The following is a 20,496-nucleotide window of genomic DNA, read 5'->3' as shown; positions in this document are numbered from 1 at the left end:
TACATTACCCCTTCACCTTAAATAACCCTGTGGCATCTGATGGCGCCAAGCCGCAATCGCGGCTTGCATGGTGCTAAACCGGAAGTCATAAGACCGGAAATCGCGTCATCCACGTGAACCACGTGGTGACGTCGGTTGTCATAGTGACAACGGTTTGTTGTCTGACGATATTCTCAGACAATATGGAAATGTCTATCAACAGGGTACAAATATTTATGTTAAACAATAACAAAAGAATCTTATTGTCAGTATTACAATATCACGGTTTAGCCATAGATCAGAATGCCAGTGTATTAAAAACAACAAAGGTACTCGATCATAGACGATCGAGTGTAGCAATATAAAAGCATGAATATGGCGAACATACAGCAACCCAAGCCAACAGCAGACACACATGCAATACCACATTACCATCCATAAATAATTATATGAGAAAAATTATGGAAAATCATCGCTAACCATCTCAAATCCTGGTTAATGATTGGTATATACATATATGCCTGCAGTTAGTTAAATCGTGTGTTCTTGGTGTCTCCTGGAGTATGGCAGATAATATCTGAGGACTTATGCACTGAGAGTGATAGAAAATCATATTTAAAAGTCATTGATGGTGGATATGTTTTATGGTGGGATGAACAATTGTAGTCCATATAGAGAGGTTAGATTAACTCGCAGTATAGAATGGCGAGAAATCCAGCATAGTATTCAATCCCCTAGGTGCTATGGTATCCAACGTATAGATCCATCTTGTCTCCATTCGTAGGAGTCGATTGCCCCTGTCACCTCCCCTTGTCAGCGATGGTACTTGATCAATCAACATGGTTTTTAAACTCGATACACCATGGTTATGTCTGGCGAAATGGCGTGCTACTGGCTGATCAGAGTCGCCATTTTTGATGGCTTCCCTGATCGCACAGCGGTGATTGGCCATACGCTCCCGAAATGTGGTGACCGTTTTCCCTATATAGACAAGGGAACAGGGGCAAATCAACATATAAATCACATGGGTACTCATGCATGAGAGTCTGTGTTTGATTTTGTAGCACTTGTTCGTATGTGGATGCTGGAAAGTGTCACCTTTGAGCATGCTATCGCAAGTGGTACAGTCCCCACATTTAAAGCAGCCTTTTTTGTTGGATTTCAGCCATGTAGTATTCTCATAGCACCTAGTTGGATCCGTTTTTACTAGCAGGTCCCGCAAGTTTCTCGCTCTTCGATAAACCATTCTAGGGTGTTGTTGTTTCACGAATGGTAAAGACTTGTCTGAGTGTACCAAGTCCCAATGTTTAGAAATTGCTCCAGCAACTTTTTGGTGCATTGGATCAAATGTAGTTATGAAGTTAATTTTCTCCTCTGAGTTGTTAATTTCCTTTGTTCTGGTTACATTGCCCTCAAAACGTTTTGTGGCTTCTTCTTTAATGTCCATAACCATCTTTCTATCATATCCACGTGTGATCAATTTTTCTGACATCTCATTAAGTTGTGTTGTTCTATTGTGTGCCTCAGTGTTGTTGCGCAGAACCCGAGTGAGCTGGGAGGCTACTATCCCTTTCTTCTGGTGTGTGGGATGATAGCTCCGTGCATCTAATAGAGAATTACGGTCAGTGGGCTTGGTGTAAAGGGATGTGCCAAACCTACATACCTCTTTGTCAATTACCTTAAAAATATTAAGGTCCAAAAAATGTACTCTGTCAATGTCAAATTCAAGTTTAAATTTGATAGGGCTAGATAAATTATTTAATCCATTTACCCAGGATATCAGAGTTTCCGGGGTCCCACGCCAAATCAAAAGGATGTCATCAATATATCGTGTGTAGTATACCACCTCTACTATGTCCTGAGGACGCATTAAAATACGCTCGTACCAGGACATGTAGAGGTTGGCATACGTGGGGGCCATGTTTGACCCCATGGCAGTCCCCGAGATCTGCAAGTAGAAGTCCCTTTCAAATTTAAAATTAATTCTTTTCAAGACAAATCTGTAGCAAATCCAACAGGAACTCAATGGGAGGTCCCTTATACAGATGAGATCCCACCACCATGGACCTGACAGCCTGCACACCCCCCTCATGAGGGATGGAAGTGTACAGGCTGTCAACGTCCATGGTGACCAGGATGTCACCAGCCTGCAGGGAATCAAAAGCTCTCAGAACTTTAATCAGACTAGGGGAATCCTGTAGATAAGCGAAAGTATCCTTAACAACTGGTTGAAGGTGATGATCAATAAATTTCGCTATATTGGAGAACAATGAACCCCTGGCAGACACAATCGGTCTGCCAGGGGGTTGATCAAGTGTCTTGTGCACTTTGGGTAACAAATAAAGTACTGGGACTATGGGAAAGTTTACGGTCAAAAAATCAAATTCCTTATCACTTAAGACGCATGCCTCCCTTGCAGACCTCAGGGACTGATCAATTTGTTTTTTGAATGTGGCAGTGGGGTTGCCCCTCAAGCGCACATAAACTTTGTTGTCAGCTAATTGGCGTTGGGCCTCCTTGATTTAGACCAGGCCACACCAGGCTTTTCTAATCTATCCCCTGACGAGTACAGGGCCATCAGAGATTTGAATGATGACAAGTCAATTATCATAAGACCTGCAGATAAAGGGGGAGGGATTGTCCTTATGAATTACCATGACTACCGGCAGGAGGCCCAACGCCAATTAGCTGACAACAAAGTTTATGTGCGCTTGAGGGGCAACCCCACTGCCACATTCAAAAAACAAATTGATCAGTCCCTGAGGTCTGCAAGGGAGGCATGCGTCTTAAGTGATAAGGAATTTGATTTTTTGACCGTAAACTTTCCCATAGTCCCAGTACTTTATTTGTTACCCAAAGTGCACAAGACACTTGATCAACCCCCTGGCAGACCGATTGTGTCTGCAGGGGTTCATTGTTCTCCAATATAGCGAAATTTATTGATCATCACCTTCAACCAGTTGTTAAGGATACTTTCGCTTATCTACAGGATTCCCCTAGTCTGATTAAAGTTCTGAGAGCTTTTGATTCCCTGCAGGCTGGTGACATCCTGGTCACCATGGACGTTGACAGCCTGTACACTTCCATCCCTCATGAGGGGGGTGTGCAGGCTGTCAGGTCCATGGTGGTGGGATCTCATCTGTATAAGGGACCTCCCATTGAGTTCCTGTTGGATTTGCTACAGATTTGTCTTGAAAAGAATTATTTTAAATTTGAAAGGGACTTCTACTTGCAGATCTCTGGGACTGCCATGGGGTCAAACATGGCCCCCACGTATGCCAACCTCTACATGTCCTGGTACGAGCGTATTTTAATGCGTCCTCAGGACATAGTAGAGGTGGTATACTACACACGATATATTGATGACATCCTTTTGATTTGGCGTGGGACCCCGGAAACTCTGATATCCTGGGTAAATGGATTAAATAATTTATCTAGCCCTATCAAATTTAAACTTGAATTTGACATTGACAGAGTACATTTTTTGGACCTTAATATTTTTAAGGTAATTGACAAAGAGGTATGTAGGTTTGGCACATCCCTTTACACCAAGCCCACTGACCGTAATTCTCTATTAGATGCACGGAGCTATCATCCCACACACCAGAAGAAAGGGATAGTAGCCTCCCAGCTCACTCGGGTTCTGCGCAACAACACTGAGGCACACAATAGAACAACACAACTTAATGAGATGTCAGAAAAATTGATCACACGTGGATATGATAGAAAGATGGTTATGGACATTAAAGAAGAAGCCACAAAACGTTTTGAGGGCAATGTAACCAGAACAAAGGAAATTAACAACTCAGAGGAGAAAATTAACTTCATAACTACATTTGATCCAATGCACCAAAAAGTTGCTGGAGCAATTTCTAAACATTGGGACTTGGTACACTCAGACAAGTCTTTACCATTCGTGAAACAACAACACCCTAGAATGGTTTATCGAAGAGCGAGAAACTTGCGGGATCTGCTAGTAGAAACGGATCCAACTAGGTGCTATGAGAATACTACATGGCTGAAATCCAACAAAAAAGGCTGCTTTAAATGTGGGGACTGTACCACTTGCGATAGCATGCTCAAAGGTGACACTTTCCAGCATCCACATACGAACAAGCGCTACAAAATCAAACACAGACTCTCATGCATGAGTACCCATGTGATTTATATGTTGATTTGCCCCTGTTCCCTTGTCTATATAGGGAAAACGGTCACCACATTTCGGGAGCGTATGGCCAATCACCGCTGTGCGATCAGGGAAGCCATCAAAAATGGCGACTCTGATCAGCCAGTAGCACGCCATTTCGCCAGACATAACCATGGTGTATCGAGTTTAAAAACCATGTTGATTGATCAAGTACCATCGCTGACAAGGGGAGGTGACAGGGGCAATCGACTCCTACGAATGGAGACAAGATGGATCTATACGTTGGATACCATAGCACCTAGGGGATTGAATACTATGCTGGATTTCTCGCCATTCTATACTGCGAGTTAATCTAACCTCTCTATATGGACTACAATTGTTCATCCCACCATAAAACATATCCACCATCAATGACTTTTAAATATGATTTTCTATCACTCTCAGTGCATAAGTCCTCAGATATTATCTGCCATACTCCAGGAGACACCAAGAACACACGATTTAACTAACTGCAGGCATATATGTATATACCAATCATTAACCAGGATTTGAGATGGTTAGCGATGATTTTCCATAATTTTTCTCATATAATTATTTATGGATGGTAATGTGGTATTGCATGTGTGTCTGCTGTTGGCTTGGGTTGCTGTATGTTCGCCATATTCATGCTTTTATATTGCTACACTCGATCGTCTATGATCGAGTACCTTTGTTGTTTTTAATACACTGGCATTCTGATCTATGGCTAAACCGTGATATTGTAATACTGACAATAAGATTCTTTTGTTATTGTTTAACATAAATATTTGTACCCTGTTGATAGACATTTCCATATTGTCTGAGAATATCGTCAGACAACAAACCGTTGTCACTATGACAACCGACGTCACTACGTGGTTCACGTGGATGACGCGATTTCCGGTCTTATGACTTCCGGTTTAGCACCATGCAAGCCGCGATTGCGGCTTGGCGCCATCAGATGCCACAGGGTTATTTAAGGTGAAGGGGTAATGTATGTGTTAATCGTTTTTTGTACTTTCAAACTGTCTGTATTTTGCATTTGATAAAGGGGGTGGAATGCCTCCGAAACGTCATGCATTTTTAACCTAAACTATTAAATGTTATTTTTTACTCTGGACCAGTGAGTGCCTTTTTTCCTACATATATATACGATGATTTTCTTGAAGTGCACCCTGGAAGTTGCTACACTTTATATGGAGTGCCTTTCTTACTATATATATATATATATATATATATATATATATATATATATTATTAGAAGACATCCCAAAGTATTGATCTATCTATTTTGGTATATTTCATGCCACCATTTCACCGCCAAATGAGATCAAATAAAAAAAATTGTTCACGGTTTCACAAATTGTTTTCACAAACTTTAGGTTTCTCACTGAAATTATTTACAAACAACTTGTGCAATTATGGCATACATGGTTGTAAATGCTTCTTTGGGATCCCCTTTGTTCAGAAATAGTATATATATATATATATATATATATATATATATATACTGTGTATATATATATATATATAGCGCTAGCGTTGCTTTTTTGGTAATTAGAAGGCCGCTAAATGCCCCTGCGCACCACAAGTGTAATATGCCCAGCAGTGAAGGGGTTAATTAGGGAGCATGTAGGGAGCTTCTAGGGTTAATTTTAGCGTTGGTGTAGTAGACAACCCCAAGTATTGATATAGGCCCATTTTGGTATATTTCTTGCTACCATTTCACCGCCAAATGCGATCAAATTAAAAGAAACGTTACAATTTTAGGTTTCTCACTGAAATGATTTACAAACAGCTTGTGCAATTATAGTACACATGGTTGTAAATGCTTCTCTGGGATCCCCTTTCTTCAGAAATAGCAGACATATATGGCTTTGGCATTGCTTTTTGGTAATTACAAGGCCGCTGAGCATCACACGTGTATTATGTCTAGCAGTGAAGGGTTTAATTAGGTAGCTTGTAGGGAGCTTGCAGGGTTCATTTTAGCTTTAGTGTAGAGATCAGCCTCCCACCTGACACATCCCACCCCTCCCAAAACAGCTCTCTTCCTTCCCCCACCCCACAATTGTCCCCACCATCTTAAGTACTGGCAGAAAGTCTGCCAGTACTAAAATAAAAGGTATCTTTGATTTTTTTTTTTACATATGCTGCTGTGTAGGATCCCCCCCAAACAGCTCTCTAACCCTCCCCCTCTGCCTTATTGGGGGCCATCTTGGTACTGGTAGCTGTTTGCCAGTACCCAGTTTGCAGAAAAAAATGTTTATTAACTGCATGTAATTGACACTGCTATAAAGAAGAATATGCACAGATAATGATCTAAAATAGAATGTAAAACCTTTTAAAAACTTACTTAGAAGTGCCTAATTTAGCACTGTTGATGAGGTTAGGCTGGGACACCCAGTGAAATGGGTTAGACAAACAAGAGCAAGCAGGAGTCTGTAGATATAAGTCTACTTCTAAACTTTTTTTGGTTTGGTTAGCAGTTATTTAAAAATAAGCAAAACTACATTTTTACAAAAACACTCCCAGATGGGCTTCATAAATGGATCATCTACAAAACATTTATGTAAAGAAAATCTAGTGTACAATTTCCCTTTAATGGGGCATTCACATGGAGAAGTATTGATAATTTGCAGTGAGTGTTAGTTTAAAAGAGTATACAAATTTAAAAAAAGTTTAATTCTCTTATCAAGTGCTTTGTTCTTATTGTATCCTTTTTGTTGAAGAGCATACCTAGGTAGGTAGTATACACATTTTTGGTGCACTCTATGGCAGTAGTTTGTGAAAACTCTGCTGCCATCTAGTGCTCTTGTAAATGTATACCATTGTTAAAAATAGGCATGCGCATTTGTGTTATTTGTTGGCATTGCTGAAGAAATATATGTTGCACTTTTGCAAGAAGAAATATGGTTTAGGAAAGAGCTGAATCAATGTGAGTATTCTTGAAAAACTGCTGCCATATAGTGTTCTAGATGTGCAGGCGCCTCAGCCTACCTACCTGTGTTTCAGCAAAGTATACCAAGAGAACAAAATAAATTTTTGATACCTTTTCAGTTTCATGTCCCTTTTTAGTGAAAGTAGCATAGGACATGATCCTTTACTTGACCCTGCCTCTTGATCTTTCACTCCATTCTTTGCTACAGAGTGAGTTATGTCTTGGGGAATGAGGGGTTACTTGCAGCCCAAGTTAGCACCACGTACAACCTGCCCTCAACACAAACACATATTGCAGCTTTGGAGAAGATAACTTTCCCACCCTATTTAGAAAAAAAAACTTTGTGAGTGCTTGATCTAATTTTCTTTGATTTTTTTTTTTTTTTTTTTTTTTTTCTTTTTGGTTTAAATAAAAGTAATTTTTTTATGTGCATGTCTTTTGCACTCTTGTCGCATTCCTTTTAACAGCTATTTGGAATTTAAATAAAGTGTTGCAGCAGAAAATCAATGTTATGTATATTTGTTTCTCATTGCTTTATTAACCTTTCCCACCAGTGATGACCTCGGAAAGTTCACCCCTCCTGCATTATCGCCTCTTCAGCGTAGCAGATGGCGTTCTTGGAGCACAAGGATCTACCACTTGCGGGACCGACTCTGTACAGCCCGGAGCTGGTCCTGTCCCCCGCAAGCTGTCTACATTTTTTGGTGTGGTGGTACCCACCATACTGTCTATGTTTAGCATTGTGGTCTTTATGAGGATAGGTAAGTATTGCTGCCTGCATGTCGTCTTTTAATTCTATCTGTTCAATCTATTTCCTGACGTTACTTCTCTTAACCTATTGGATGTTCCTTTTTAATTAAAAGCATAGGTTACTCTGCATGAAATATCATTTATCCTTGGTGCAACTGTAAGAGAGGAAGATGTTATGTTGTATTTCTTGGATTTTGGATGTTTAAATGTCCTCATCAGTAATGTGGTTCCTGAAGATATGTGACCTCAAAATACCCTCCATTTTTACATAGGGATCTATTCATTAAGAAGTGAATGGCAAGTGAATCGAAACATTTCGACTCCTTCCATTAACTATGCTTTATGATGGGTCAAACCCAGTGAGTATATCCGGCATAAAGAGCTGAGTTAGACCTGCACATTGCATAGTTAAAGGGACAGTCTACTCCAAAAATTTTATTGTTTAAAAAGATAGATAATCCCTTTTTTACCCATTCCCCAGGTTTGCATAACCAGCACGGTTATATTAATACACTTTTTACCTCTGTGATTACCTTGTATCTAAGCCTTGGCAGACAGCCCCCTTTTGACAGACTTGCATTTTAGCCAATCAGTGCCCTCTCATAAGTAACGGCACGCGTGTGAGCACAATGTTATCTAAATAGCACACATGAACTAACTCCCTCTAGCTGTGGGAAAACTGTCAAATGCATTCAGATAAGAGGCGGCCTTCGAGGACTTAGAAATTAGCATATGAGCCTACCTAGATTTAGCTTTCATCAAAGAATACGAAGAGAACAAAGCAAATTTGACGCTAAAAGTAAATTTGGAAAGTTATTTAAAATTGCATGCCCTGTCTGAATCATGTACGTTTAATTTTGAATAGACTGTCACATTAATGTTGTGAACAATTCACCTAAAATAGGAGATTTGCAGGTGAATTGTATGCAGCATTTACTATGCATAGTGCAGGGTTAACTTGGGTCTACTTGCAGGGGATACTCTATCTTTTTGGCCCTTGATAATGCACAGTTAATGAAAGATTTTAAATGTCCTATAATTCACCTGCGATTCATCTATTTGTGAATAGAGCCCGTAGATATCTATGTGTAATTGTTATTCAGCTTTCTACAGTTGTGCTGCATCACTTTCTAGTCACGGCATACGGGTGATGTCTTTTTTTTATGACCGTGTTGATTTGTTTACAAATCCTTTTTTCCTGTCTGTGCCTCCAGCTTATAGTCTGTTACCCTGTGTTTGCTAGTGTCTCTATCTTCATTCAAAAGTTTGTCATTTTGTTTTCTGTGTTAATTCTTTGTTAAAGGGACACTGAACCCAAATTTTTTTCTTTCATGATTCAGATAGAGCATGCAATTTTAAGCAACTTTCTAATTTACTCCTATTATCAATTTTTCTTTGTTCTCTTGCTAAGTTTATTTGAAGAAAAAGGCATCTAAGCTATTTGTTCGGTTCAGGACCCTGGAAAGCACTTATTCATTGGTGGATGAATTTATCCACCAATCAGCAAGAACAACCCAGGTTGTTCACCAAAAATGGGCCGGCATCTAAACTTAGTCTTGCATTTCAAATAAAGATACCAAGAGAATGACGAAAATTTGATAATAGGAGTAAATTAGAAGGTTGCTTAAAATTCCATGTTCTATCTGAATCACGAAAGAAAAAATATGGGTTCAGTGTCCCTTTAACTTTGAGGTGGATTTCTAATTTCAGAGTGTTTGTAGCACAAGGAATGTTCTGTCATTGCTTCGCTACATGTGTTGCGCTGGGTAGTGTTTAGCCATTCTCTCTAAACACAACTACTCTATAGTAAAATTGGCCTATTGAGAGTAAAATACTGTTAAAGGGATAGGAAACCCCCAAAAATGTATTTTCTGATTCAGACAGAGCAGACCCTTTTTACACAAAATAAGGAATTTACTTCTATTACATTTGCTTAGTTTCCATGGGTTTCTGTGGTGAAGAGATATCTAGGTAGGCATCTGAAACGCTACATGGCTGGAAATAGTGCTGTTATCTAGTGCTCTTGCCAATGGATAACATTCTTGCAAAACTACTGCCTTATAGTGCTCAAGACACGTTCATGCTCCTTAGCATACATCCCTGCTTTTTAATAAAAGAACAATGAAATGATTCATAAACTAAGTAAATTTAAAATTGGATGCTCTGTCTGAATCATCAAAGAAAAATGTTGGGTTTCATATCCCTTTAATCATAATTAACATGTCGATTTAAAGTGAGTAATTTGTATTTTTAAAGCTTCCTGTTTAAAAAACTCTTATAATTTAACCTCAGGAAACCTTAGAAATGGGATATGAAACCCAAAATGTTTTCTTTCATGATTCATATAGAGCATACCATTTTAAACAACTTTCCTTTTTTACTTCTATGATCAAATTTGCTGCATTCTCTTACTATCCTTTTGTTGAAGAAGCAACAATGCACTACTGGTAGGTAACTTAAAGGGACAGTCTACACCAGAATTTTTATTGTTTTAAAAGATAGATAATCCCTTTATTACCCATTTCCCAGTTTTGCATAACTAACACATTTATAATAATATACTTTTAACCTCTGTGATTATCTTGTATCCAAGCCTCTGCAAACTGCACCTTTTTTCAGTTCTTTTGACAGACTTGCAGTTTAGCCAATCAGTGTCTGCTCCCAGATAACTTCTTGTGCACGAGCACAGTGTTATCTATATGAAATACGTGAACTAACACCCTCTAGTTGTGAAAAACTGTTAAAATGCAATCTGAAAGAGGTGGGCTTCAAGGTCTAAGAAATTAGCATATGTACCTCCTAGGTTAAGCTTTCAACTAAGAATACCAAGAGAACAAAGCAAAATTGGTGATAAAAGTAAATTGGAAAATTGTTTAAAATTACATGCTCTATCTGAATCATGACAGTTTATTTTGGCCTAGACTGTCCCTTTAACGCATTAGGTGAGTCAATGACGAGGCATATATGCGCAGCCACCAATCAGTGACTCCCTCCAAGTAGTTCATCTCCAACCTTCCTAGGTATGCTTTTCCACAAAGGATACCACGAGAACAATGCAAATTAGATCATAGAAGTAAAGTAGAAAGTTATTTAAACTTGCATGCTCTATCTGCATCATGAAAGTTTAGTTTTTACTTTACTGACCCTTTTTAATGGTTCTTGTTCTATTTTAGTATCATATAGTGCTTTATCTTATTTATTTTTAAACTTTTCCGAATGCTATTTTTGTGTAGGTGACAGATAATCTAAGCATACAGGAAGTAATTTATCTTTGGATCATCCAGTAATAATTTTGGGGATGATGATAATTTTAAATTGATAAATAACTAACCTTTAGTTTAAATAATACATACAAACCACGTTTGTCAAAACTGTGTCCTGGTTATAGTAATAAAGCTTTATTGTATTGTATGGTAACATAGACAATAAGGTTATTCATCCGCTTCACTGAATAAAATACTTTGTCTTCTTTTACGTCATACATTTTCCACATTTAAACTTAGTAGTTTAACTCGGACTTCTTTTCTAGATTTTAAAGACACTAAATGGGCCAAGATTTTCCTGCTTTTGTGCACTCAGAATGTAAATCTGGTAACTGTTTTATATGATTGTTATAACCCTCTGCTCCATAATTAAGAGAGACTGTTAACTATTATAATATTAAAGGAATATAAAAGTGCAAAAAGCAAGTAATGTTCCGTGTTATATAATAACAATAATGCTATAATAAAATTCAAATGGGTTAAACACATAGTTAAAGTCAGAGCAGCAATGTACTAGTTGTATACAGAAATATTAATGATTAGACAGTTTTTCCAGTGCCTAAATATTCCTTTTAAGAAGTTTTTAGAAGTGGTGTTCTATAATCTCTGATTTCAGGTTTCCATAGCCTTTAAATGAATACACAGATCAGGCTGTATTGGGACACTTTGGGATGGATAATAACTACGAACCCTGAAATAAGCTAAGCACTTTGAGTTATTAAAGGAGCATAAACTTGCAAAATGAAAATGCTATAATGTGTTATTTTATTATTGCACTATTGCTTGTATATAATTGTATGTTTGGGAGCTAGCTTAAAATGTGGTGAGCCAATAACAAGATGCATATGTGCGTAGCCACCAATCACCAGCTAGTTTCCAGTAGTGCATTGTTGCGCTTGAGCCTACCCTATACTTTTCAACAAAGGATACCAAAAGAACAAAGTAAATCTGATAAATGTAGTCTTTTAAAATAAAATGATCCTTTAAATATTTTTTTACCAATACCTGGTAGCTTTTAGTTTCCACGTCTTATTGTGTATACTGGACAATACACTAGATTTTCCATGTTTGTTTCACATACAATTGGTAAAATGCATTTTGCATGAGCTTTTTAGTTATGTTACATAATTTGTTTAATACTTTGTCCTTACAGCCAATCAAGTGTTGCATCTATATAGTTCTAGGGAGAGCACCCATTAAATAGATTCAAACATATATGCATCTTATCAGGTGCACTTGCTTACTGTTCACATCAATAATCTTCAAGCCATCAGCATAGTTTCATGTTTAGTCGGAAAGAAAGTGCATGAGCGTGTGTAGCAAAAATCAAGCAAATTACATTTTTGCTTGAAAACCATACAGATGCTTGTATCTTGGCCTGTAGTATGTGATCTGCTTCATTTTCTTGGTATGCTTTGTTGAAGAGTATACCTAGGTAGGTCAGTAGTGGTAATGCACTACTGGGAGCTAGCTGCTGATTGCTCCCTTGCACATATGTGCTTCCTGTCATTATCTCACCCAATCTGTTCTAGCTAGCTAGTTTAAAGCCCACATCTTTTCTTTGATAATTCAGATAGAACATGTAATTTTAAATAACCTTCCAATGTATTTATTTTATCTATTGCGCCCCCGTTCTCTTTGTGCCCTTTGTTGACAAGTATACCTAGATAGGCCCAGAAGCTGCTGATTTGTGGCCGCACATATATACCTCTTGTCATTCAGCTTTCCGCTAGTTCCCAGTACTGTATTACTTGGGTTTCTGTCCCTTTAATTATATTATGTCAAATAGCTTGCCCTATCATTCCAAGAAGACTGAAATAGCACTTTTTTATGAGTTTAGTAAAACAGTATGACTTAAAAAATGAGAATGCATAATAACTTGAAAAAAATAATCAATTGAACATTCAGCAAAACTTTTTTTCGCCACCCTTTAAAGGGGCATTGTACGAAAATCTTTTTCCATGCATATAAAAGAGCTGAAATGTAAGCATTGTAAGCTATTCACAATTATTCATTTTGCCTGCTAAGGTGTATTTAGTTGTTTACAAATATCTGTTGTATCCCCACCTATACTAAATATTTAAATGTGGTTTATAGAAAAGCTATGTAAACAATACGATTTAGAAGAATCTACACCTGAGGTGGGGCAGGGAGATAACCTGTTCATGTTTCATTGCTGTCCCCTAAAAGTATAGAAAGATCAAAATTAACATAGGCATTCGTGCATTTCAATGTAAAATAGAAGCATTTTTGCAATATACATCCATTAGCAAAAATGCTTCTAGTAAAAGTTATTAGTTTTTTTTTTCATTAATAACATTTTACTAAAAGCATTTTTGTTAATGGAAGAGTATTGCAAAAAATGCTTCTTTTTCAAATTGAAATGCATTTATGCACATTTCAATTTTGACCTTTCTATCCCTTTAAGTATTGGTATAAATGCTGTGTATAAAGAGATAAGATGAGGATTTTGTGTAAATATAGAGATTAAAGGGACAGATTTCACGATTCAGCTAGAGCATGCAATTTTAAGCAACTTACTAATTTATTCCTATTATCAAATTTTCTTTGTTCTCTTGGTATCTTTATTTGAAAAAGCAGGAATGTGTGCTAATGAGCCGGCCCATCTTTGATTCAGCACCTGGCTAGTGCTTGCTGATTGGTGGCTAAATGTAGCCACCAATCAGCAAGCACTACCCAGGTGCTGAACAAAAAATGGTCAGGCTCCTAAGCTTACATTCTTGCTTTTCAAATTTATTATTATTATTATTAGGTATTTGTAGAGTGCCAACAGGTTCCGCAGCGCTATTCCAAAAGAATAAAGAAAAAAATAATAGGAATAAATTAGTAAGTTGCTTAAAATAGCATGCTCTAGCTGAATCATTAAAAAAAAAAATGTGTTTAGTATCCCTTTAATGGAGAAACAAAAAACACAAAAACATAATTTATGTAAGAACTTACCTGATAAATTCATTTCTTTCATATTAGCAAGAGTCCATGAGCTAGTGACGTATGGGATATACATTCCTACCAGGAGGGGCAAAGTTTCCCAAACCTCAAAATGCCTATAAATACACCCCTCACCACACCCACAATTCAGTTTAACGAATAGCCAAGAAGTGGGGTGATAAAAAAGTGCGAAAGCATATAAAATAAGGAATTGGAATAATTGTGCTTTATACAAAAATCATAACCACCACAAAAGGGTGGGCCTCATGGACTCTTGCTAATATGAAAGAAATGAATTTATCAGGTAAGTTCTTACATAAATTATGTTTTCTTTCATGTAATTAGCAAGAGTCCATGAGCTAGTGACGTATGGGATAATGATTACCCAAGATGTGGATCTTTCCACGCAAGAGTCACTAGAGAGGGAGGGATAAAAATAAAGACAGCCAATTCCTGCTGAAAATAATCCACACCCAAAATAAAGTTTAATGAAAAACATAAGCAGAAGATTCAAACTGAAACCGCTGCCTGAAGTACTTTTCTACCAAAAACTGCTTCAGAAGAAGAAAATACATCAAAATGGTAGAATTTAGTAAAAGTATGCAAAGAGGACCAAGTTGCTGCTTTGCAAATCTGATCAATCGAAGCTTCATTTCTAAACGCCCAGGAAGTAGAAACTGACCTAGTAGAATGAGCTGTAATCCTTTGAGGCGGAGTTTTACCCGACTCAACATAGGCAAGATGAATTAAAGATTTCAACCAAGATGCCAAAGAAATGGCAGAAGCTTTCTGGCCTTTTCTAGAACCGGAAAAGATAACAAATAAACTAGAAGTCTTTCGGAAAGACTTAGTAGCTTCAACATAATATTTCAAAGCTCTAACAACATCCAAAGAATGTAACGATTTCTCCTTAGAATTCTTAGGATTAGGACATAATGAAGGAACCACAATTTCTCTACTAATGTTGTTGGAATTCACAACTTTAGGTAAAAATTCAAAAGAAGTTCGCAACACTGCCTTATCCTGATGAAAAATCAGAAAAGGAGACTCACAAGAAAGAGCAGATAATTCAGAAACTCTTCTGGCAGAAGAGATTGCCAAAAGGAACAAAACTTTCCAAGAAAGTAATTTAATGTCCAATGAATGCATAGGTTCAAACGGAGGAGCTTGAAGAGCCCCTAGAACCAAATTCAAACTCCAAGGAGGAGAAATTGACTTAATGACAGGTTTTATACGAACCAAAGCTTGTACAAAACAATGAATATCAGGAAGATTAGCAATCTTTCTGTGAAAAAGAACAGAAAGAGCAGAGATTTGTCCTTTCAAGGAACTTGCGGACAAACCTTTATCTAAACCATCCTGAAGAAACTGTAAAATTCTTGGAATTCTAAAAGAATGCCAAGAAAAATGATGAGAAAGACACCAAGAAATATGTCTTCCAGACTCTATAATATATCTCTCTGGATACAGATTTACGAGCCTGTAACATAGTATTAATCACAGAGTCAGAGAAACCTCTTTGACTAAGAATCAAGCGTTCAATCTCCATACCTTTTAAATTTAAGGATTTCAGATCCTGATGGAAAAAAGGACCTTGCGACAGAAGGTCTGGTCGTAGCGGAAGAGTCCACGGATGGCAAGAGGCCATCCGGACAAGATCCGCATACCAAAACCTGTGAGGCCATGCCGGAGCTACCAGCAGAACAAACGAGCATTCCTTCAGAATCTTGGAGATTACTCTTGGAAGAAGAACTAGAGGCGGAAAGATATAAGCAGGATGATACTTCCAAGGAAGTGATAATGCATCCACTGCTTCCGCCTGAGGATCCCGGGATCTGGACAGATACCTGGGAAGTTTCTTGTTTAGATGGGACGCCATCAGATCTATTTCTGGAAGTTCCCACATTTGAACAATCTGAAGAAATACCTCTGGGTGAAGAGACCATTCGCCTGGATGTAACGTTTGGTGACTGAGATAATCCGCTTCCCAATTGTCTATACCTGGGATATGAACCGCAGAGATTAGACAGGAGCTGGATTCCGCCCAAACCAAAATTCGAGATACTTCTTTCATAGCCAGAGGACTGTGAGTCCCTCCTTGATGATTGATGTATGCCACAGTTGTGACATTGTCTGTCTGAAAACAAATGAACGATTCTCTCTTCAGAAGAGGCCAAAACTGAAGAGCTCTGAAAATTGCACGGAGTTCCAAAATATTGATCGGTAATCTCACCTCCTGAGATTCCCAAACTCCTTGTGCCGTCAGAGATCCCCACACAGCTCCCCAACCTGTGAGACTTGCATCTGTTGAAATTACAGTCCAGGTCGGAAGCACAAAAGAAGCCCCCTGAATTAAACGATGGTGATCTGTCCACCATGTTAGAGAGTGTCGAACAATCGGTTTTAAAGATATTAATTGAGATATCTTTGTGTAATCCTTGCACCATTGATTCAGCATACAGAGCTGATGAGGTCGCATGTGAAAACGAGCAAAGGGGATCGCGTCCGATGCAGCAGTCATAAGACCTAGAATTTCCATGCATAAGGCTACCGAAGGGAATGATTGTGACTGAAGGTTTCGACAAGCTGCAATCAGTTTTAGACGTCTCTTGTCTGTTAAAGACAGAGTCATGGACTCTGAATCCATCTGGAAACCCAGAAAGGTTACCCTTGTCTGAGGAATCAATTAACTTTTTGGTAAATTGATCCTCCAACCATGATCTTGAAGAAACAACACAAGTCGATTCATATGAGATTCTGCTAAATGTAAAGACTGAGCAAGTACCAAGATATCGTCCAAATAAGGAAATACCACAATACCCTGTTCTCTGATTACAGATAGAAGGGCACGAGAACCTTTGTAAAAATTCTTGGAGCTGTAGCTAGGCCAAACGGCAGAGCCACAAACTGGTAATGCTTGTCCAGAAAAGAGAATCTCAGGAACTGATAATGATCTGGATGAATCGGAATATGCAGATATGCATCCTGTAAATCTATTGTGGACATATAATTCCCTTGCTGAACAAAAGGCAAGATAGTCCTTACAGTTACCATCTTGAACGTTGGTATCCTTACATAACGATTCAATATTTTTAGATCCAGAACTGGTCTGAAGGAATTCTCCTTCTTTGGTACAATGAAGAGATTTGAATAAAACCCCATCCCCTGTTCCGGAACTGGAACTGGCATAATTACTCCAGTCAACTCTAGATCTGAAACACAATTCAGAAATGCTTGAGCTTTTACTGGATTTACTGGGACACGGGAAAGAAAAAATCTCTTTGCAGGAGGTCTCATCCTGAAACCAATTCTGTACCCTTCTGAAACAATGTTCTGAATCCAAAGATTGTGAACAGAATTGATCCAAATTTCTTTGAAAAAACGTAACCTGCCCCCTACCAGCTGAGCTGGAATGAGGGCCGCACCTTCATGTGGACTTAGAAGCAGGCTTTGCCTTTCTAGCTGGCTTGGATTTATTCCAGACTGGAGATGGTTTCCAAACTGAAACTGCTCCTGAGGATGAAGGATTAGGCTTTTGTTCTTTGTTGAAACGAAAGGAACGAAAACGATTATTAGCCCTGTTTTTACCTTTAGATTTTTTATCCTGTGGTAAAAAAGTTCCTTTCCCACCAGTAACAGTTGAAATAATAGAATCCAACTGAGAACCAAATAATTTGTTACCCTGGAAAGAAATAGAAAGTAGAGTAGATTTAGAAGCCATATCAGCATTCCAAGTCTTAAGCCATAAAGCTCTTCTAGCTAAAATAGCTAGAGACATAAACCTGACATCAACTCTAATAATATCAAAAATGGCATCACAGATAAAATTATTAGCATGCTGAAGAAAAATAATATCATGAGAATCATGATGTGTTACTTGTTGCGCTAAAGTTTCCAACCAAAAAGTTGAAGCTGCAGCAACATCAGCCAAAGATATAGCAGGTCTAAGAAGATTACCTGAACACAGATAAGCTTTTCTTAGAAAGGATTCAATTTTCCTATCTAAAGGATCCTTAAACGAAGTACCATCTGACGTAGGAATAGTAGTACGTTTAGCAAGGGTAGAAATAGCCCCATCAACTTTAGGGATTTTGTCCCAAAATTCTAATCTGTCAGACGGCACAGGATATAATTGCTTAAAAGGTTTAGAAGGAGTAAATGAATTACCCAATTTATCCCATTCATTGGAAATTACTGCAGAAATAGCATAAGGAACAGGAAAAACTTCTGGAATAACCACAGGAGATATAAATACCTTATCCAAACGTTTAGAATTAGTATCAAGAGGACCAGAATCCTCTATTTCTAAAGCAATTAGTACTTCTTTAAGTAAAGAACGAATAAATTCCATTTTAAATAAATATGAAGATTTATCAGCATCAATCTCTGAGACAGAATCCTCTGAACCAGAAGAGTCATCAGAATCAGAATGATGATGTTCATTTAAAAATTCATCTGTAGGGACAGAAGTTTTAAAAGATTTTTTACGTTTACTAGAAGGAGAAATAACAGACATAGCCTTCTTTATGGATTCAGAAACAAAATCTCTTATGTTATCAGGAACATTCTGCACCTTAGATGTTGAGGGAACTGCAACAGGCAATGGTACTTTACTAAAGGAAATATTATCTGCATTAACAAGTTTGTCATGACAATCAATACAAACAACAGCCGGAGGAATAGCTACCAAAAGTTTACAGCAGATACACTTAGCTTTGGTAGGTCCAGCACTAGACAGCGATTTTCCTGTAGTATCTTCTGACTCAGATGCAACGTGAGACATCTTGCAATATGTAAGAGAAAAAACAACATATAAAGCAAAATTGATCAAATTCCTTAAATGACAGTTTCAGGAATGGGAAAGAATGCCAAAGAATAAGCTTCTAGCAACCAGAAGCAATAAAAAATGAGACTTAAATAATGTGGAGACAAAAGCGACGCCCATATTTTTTAGCGCCAAATCAGACGCCCACATTATTTGGCGCCTAAATGCTTTTGGCGCCAAAATGACGCCACATCCGGAACGCCGACATCTTTGGCGCAAAATAACTTAAAAAAATGACGCAACTTCCGGCGACACGTATGACGCCGGAAACGAATTTTTGCGCCAAAAAAGTCAGCGCCAAGAATGACGCAATAAAATGAAGCATTTTCAGCCCCCGCGAGCCTAACAGCCCACAGGGAAAAAGAGTCAAATTTTTGAAGGTAAGAAAAAAATGATTAATTCAAATGCATTATCCCAAATATGAAACTGACTGTCTGAAAAATAAGGAAAGTTGAACATTCTGAGTCAAGGCAAATAAATGTTTGAATACATATATTTAGAACTTTATAAACAAAGTGCCCAACCATAGCTTAGAGTGTCACAGAAAATAAGATTTACTTACCCCAGGACACTCATCTACATGTTTGTAGAAAGCCAAACCAGTACTGAAACGAGAATCAGCAGAGGTAATGGTATATATAAGAGTATATCGTCGATCTGAAAAGGGAGGTAAGAGATGAATCTCTACGACCGATAACAGAGAACCTATGAAATAGACCCCGTAGAAGGAGATCACTGCATTCAAATAGGCAATACTCTCTTCACATCCCTCTGACATTCACTGCACGCTGAGAGGAAAACCGGGCTCCAACTTGCTGCGGAGCGCATATCAACGTAGAATCTAGCACAAACTTACTTCACCACCTCCATCGGAGGCAAAGTTTGTAAAACTGAATTGTGGGTGTGGTGAGGGGTGTATTTATAGGCATTTTGAGGTTTGGGAAACTTTGCCCCTCCTGGTAGGAATGTATATCCCATACGTCACTAGCTCATGGACTCTTGCTAATTACATGAAAGAAATGATGTGCAAATAGATGTGAGCTCATGTAGTAAACTGGGATAGATGACACATGAATCCCAAGGGTCTGAGATCCCTTCTCTTATAGTCATTCTTACCAATATGTTGTGACACTCAGATTAATGTTGTTGAACTAGAATGTCTCACTCTGAGATATGTGAATAACAGAGGCCTCAGATCATAAGTAATAAGGTATAGCTAGCTTTTTACCAAATTGTTTGTAGGGGAGGGAGGTGATCTCGTGTTCTCTATGCACACATTTAGATTTGTTGTTTGCTAAACATCAGCTTTACAAAGAAGATGGGTCTGCTAGAGAAAACAGCTGGTGGTGGTCCTCCTGTAGAAATCTCTTTCACGGATTGTATGTAAAGATATAAAAGAAGTGTGACCTTGTTTCAAAGTGGCGTCATACTTTAATAATAAAACATAAGTAAATACACTTACTAAATAAAAGCTATATGCACAAAAGTCAAAAAGAGAAGTCCCTGCAGCTTATTCAGTGTTTCTTGTCTGTCCGCCTATTTGGTTGTGCTGCTCCGGGCTCTCTCTGTGTGATGTGTATCTTTTGGTTGAAAAAAAAAGGACGTTTTTTTTATTTGTTCAGATGTG

General features: G+C 38.1%; 1 protein-coding gene across 1 annotated transcript in view; it reads left to right on the top strand.

Moving 5' to 3' along the window:
- SLC12A9 (solute carrier family 12 member 9) overlaps positions 1 to 20,496 on the top strand; it is a 196,311-nt gene that overhangs the window by 12,896 nt on the left and 162,919 nt on the right. The window contains exon 2 of the mRNA XM_053718368.1: positions 7,637 to 7,843. Coding sequence (XP_053574343.1) covers positions 7,639 to 7,843 — 205 coding nt within the window. The 5' untranslated portion in view covers positions 7,637 to 7,638. The remainder of the gene's footprint in view (positions 1 to 7,636; positions 7,844 to 20,496) is intronic.

Source organism: Bombina bombina, chromosome 6 (assembly GCF_027579735.1).
Source record: "Bombina bombina isolate aBomBom1 chromosome 6, aBomBom1.pri, whole genome shotgun sequence".
Lineage (NCBI taxonomy): Eukaryota > Metazoa > Chordata > Amphibia > Anura > Bombinatoridae > Bombina > Bombina bombina.
The sequence above is the reverse complement of the archived record's forward strand: the minus strand, read 5'-3'. Positions and strand labels throughout refer to the sequence as shown.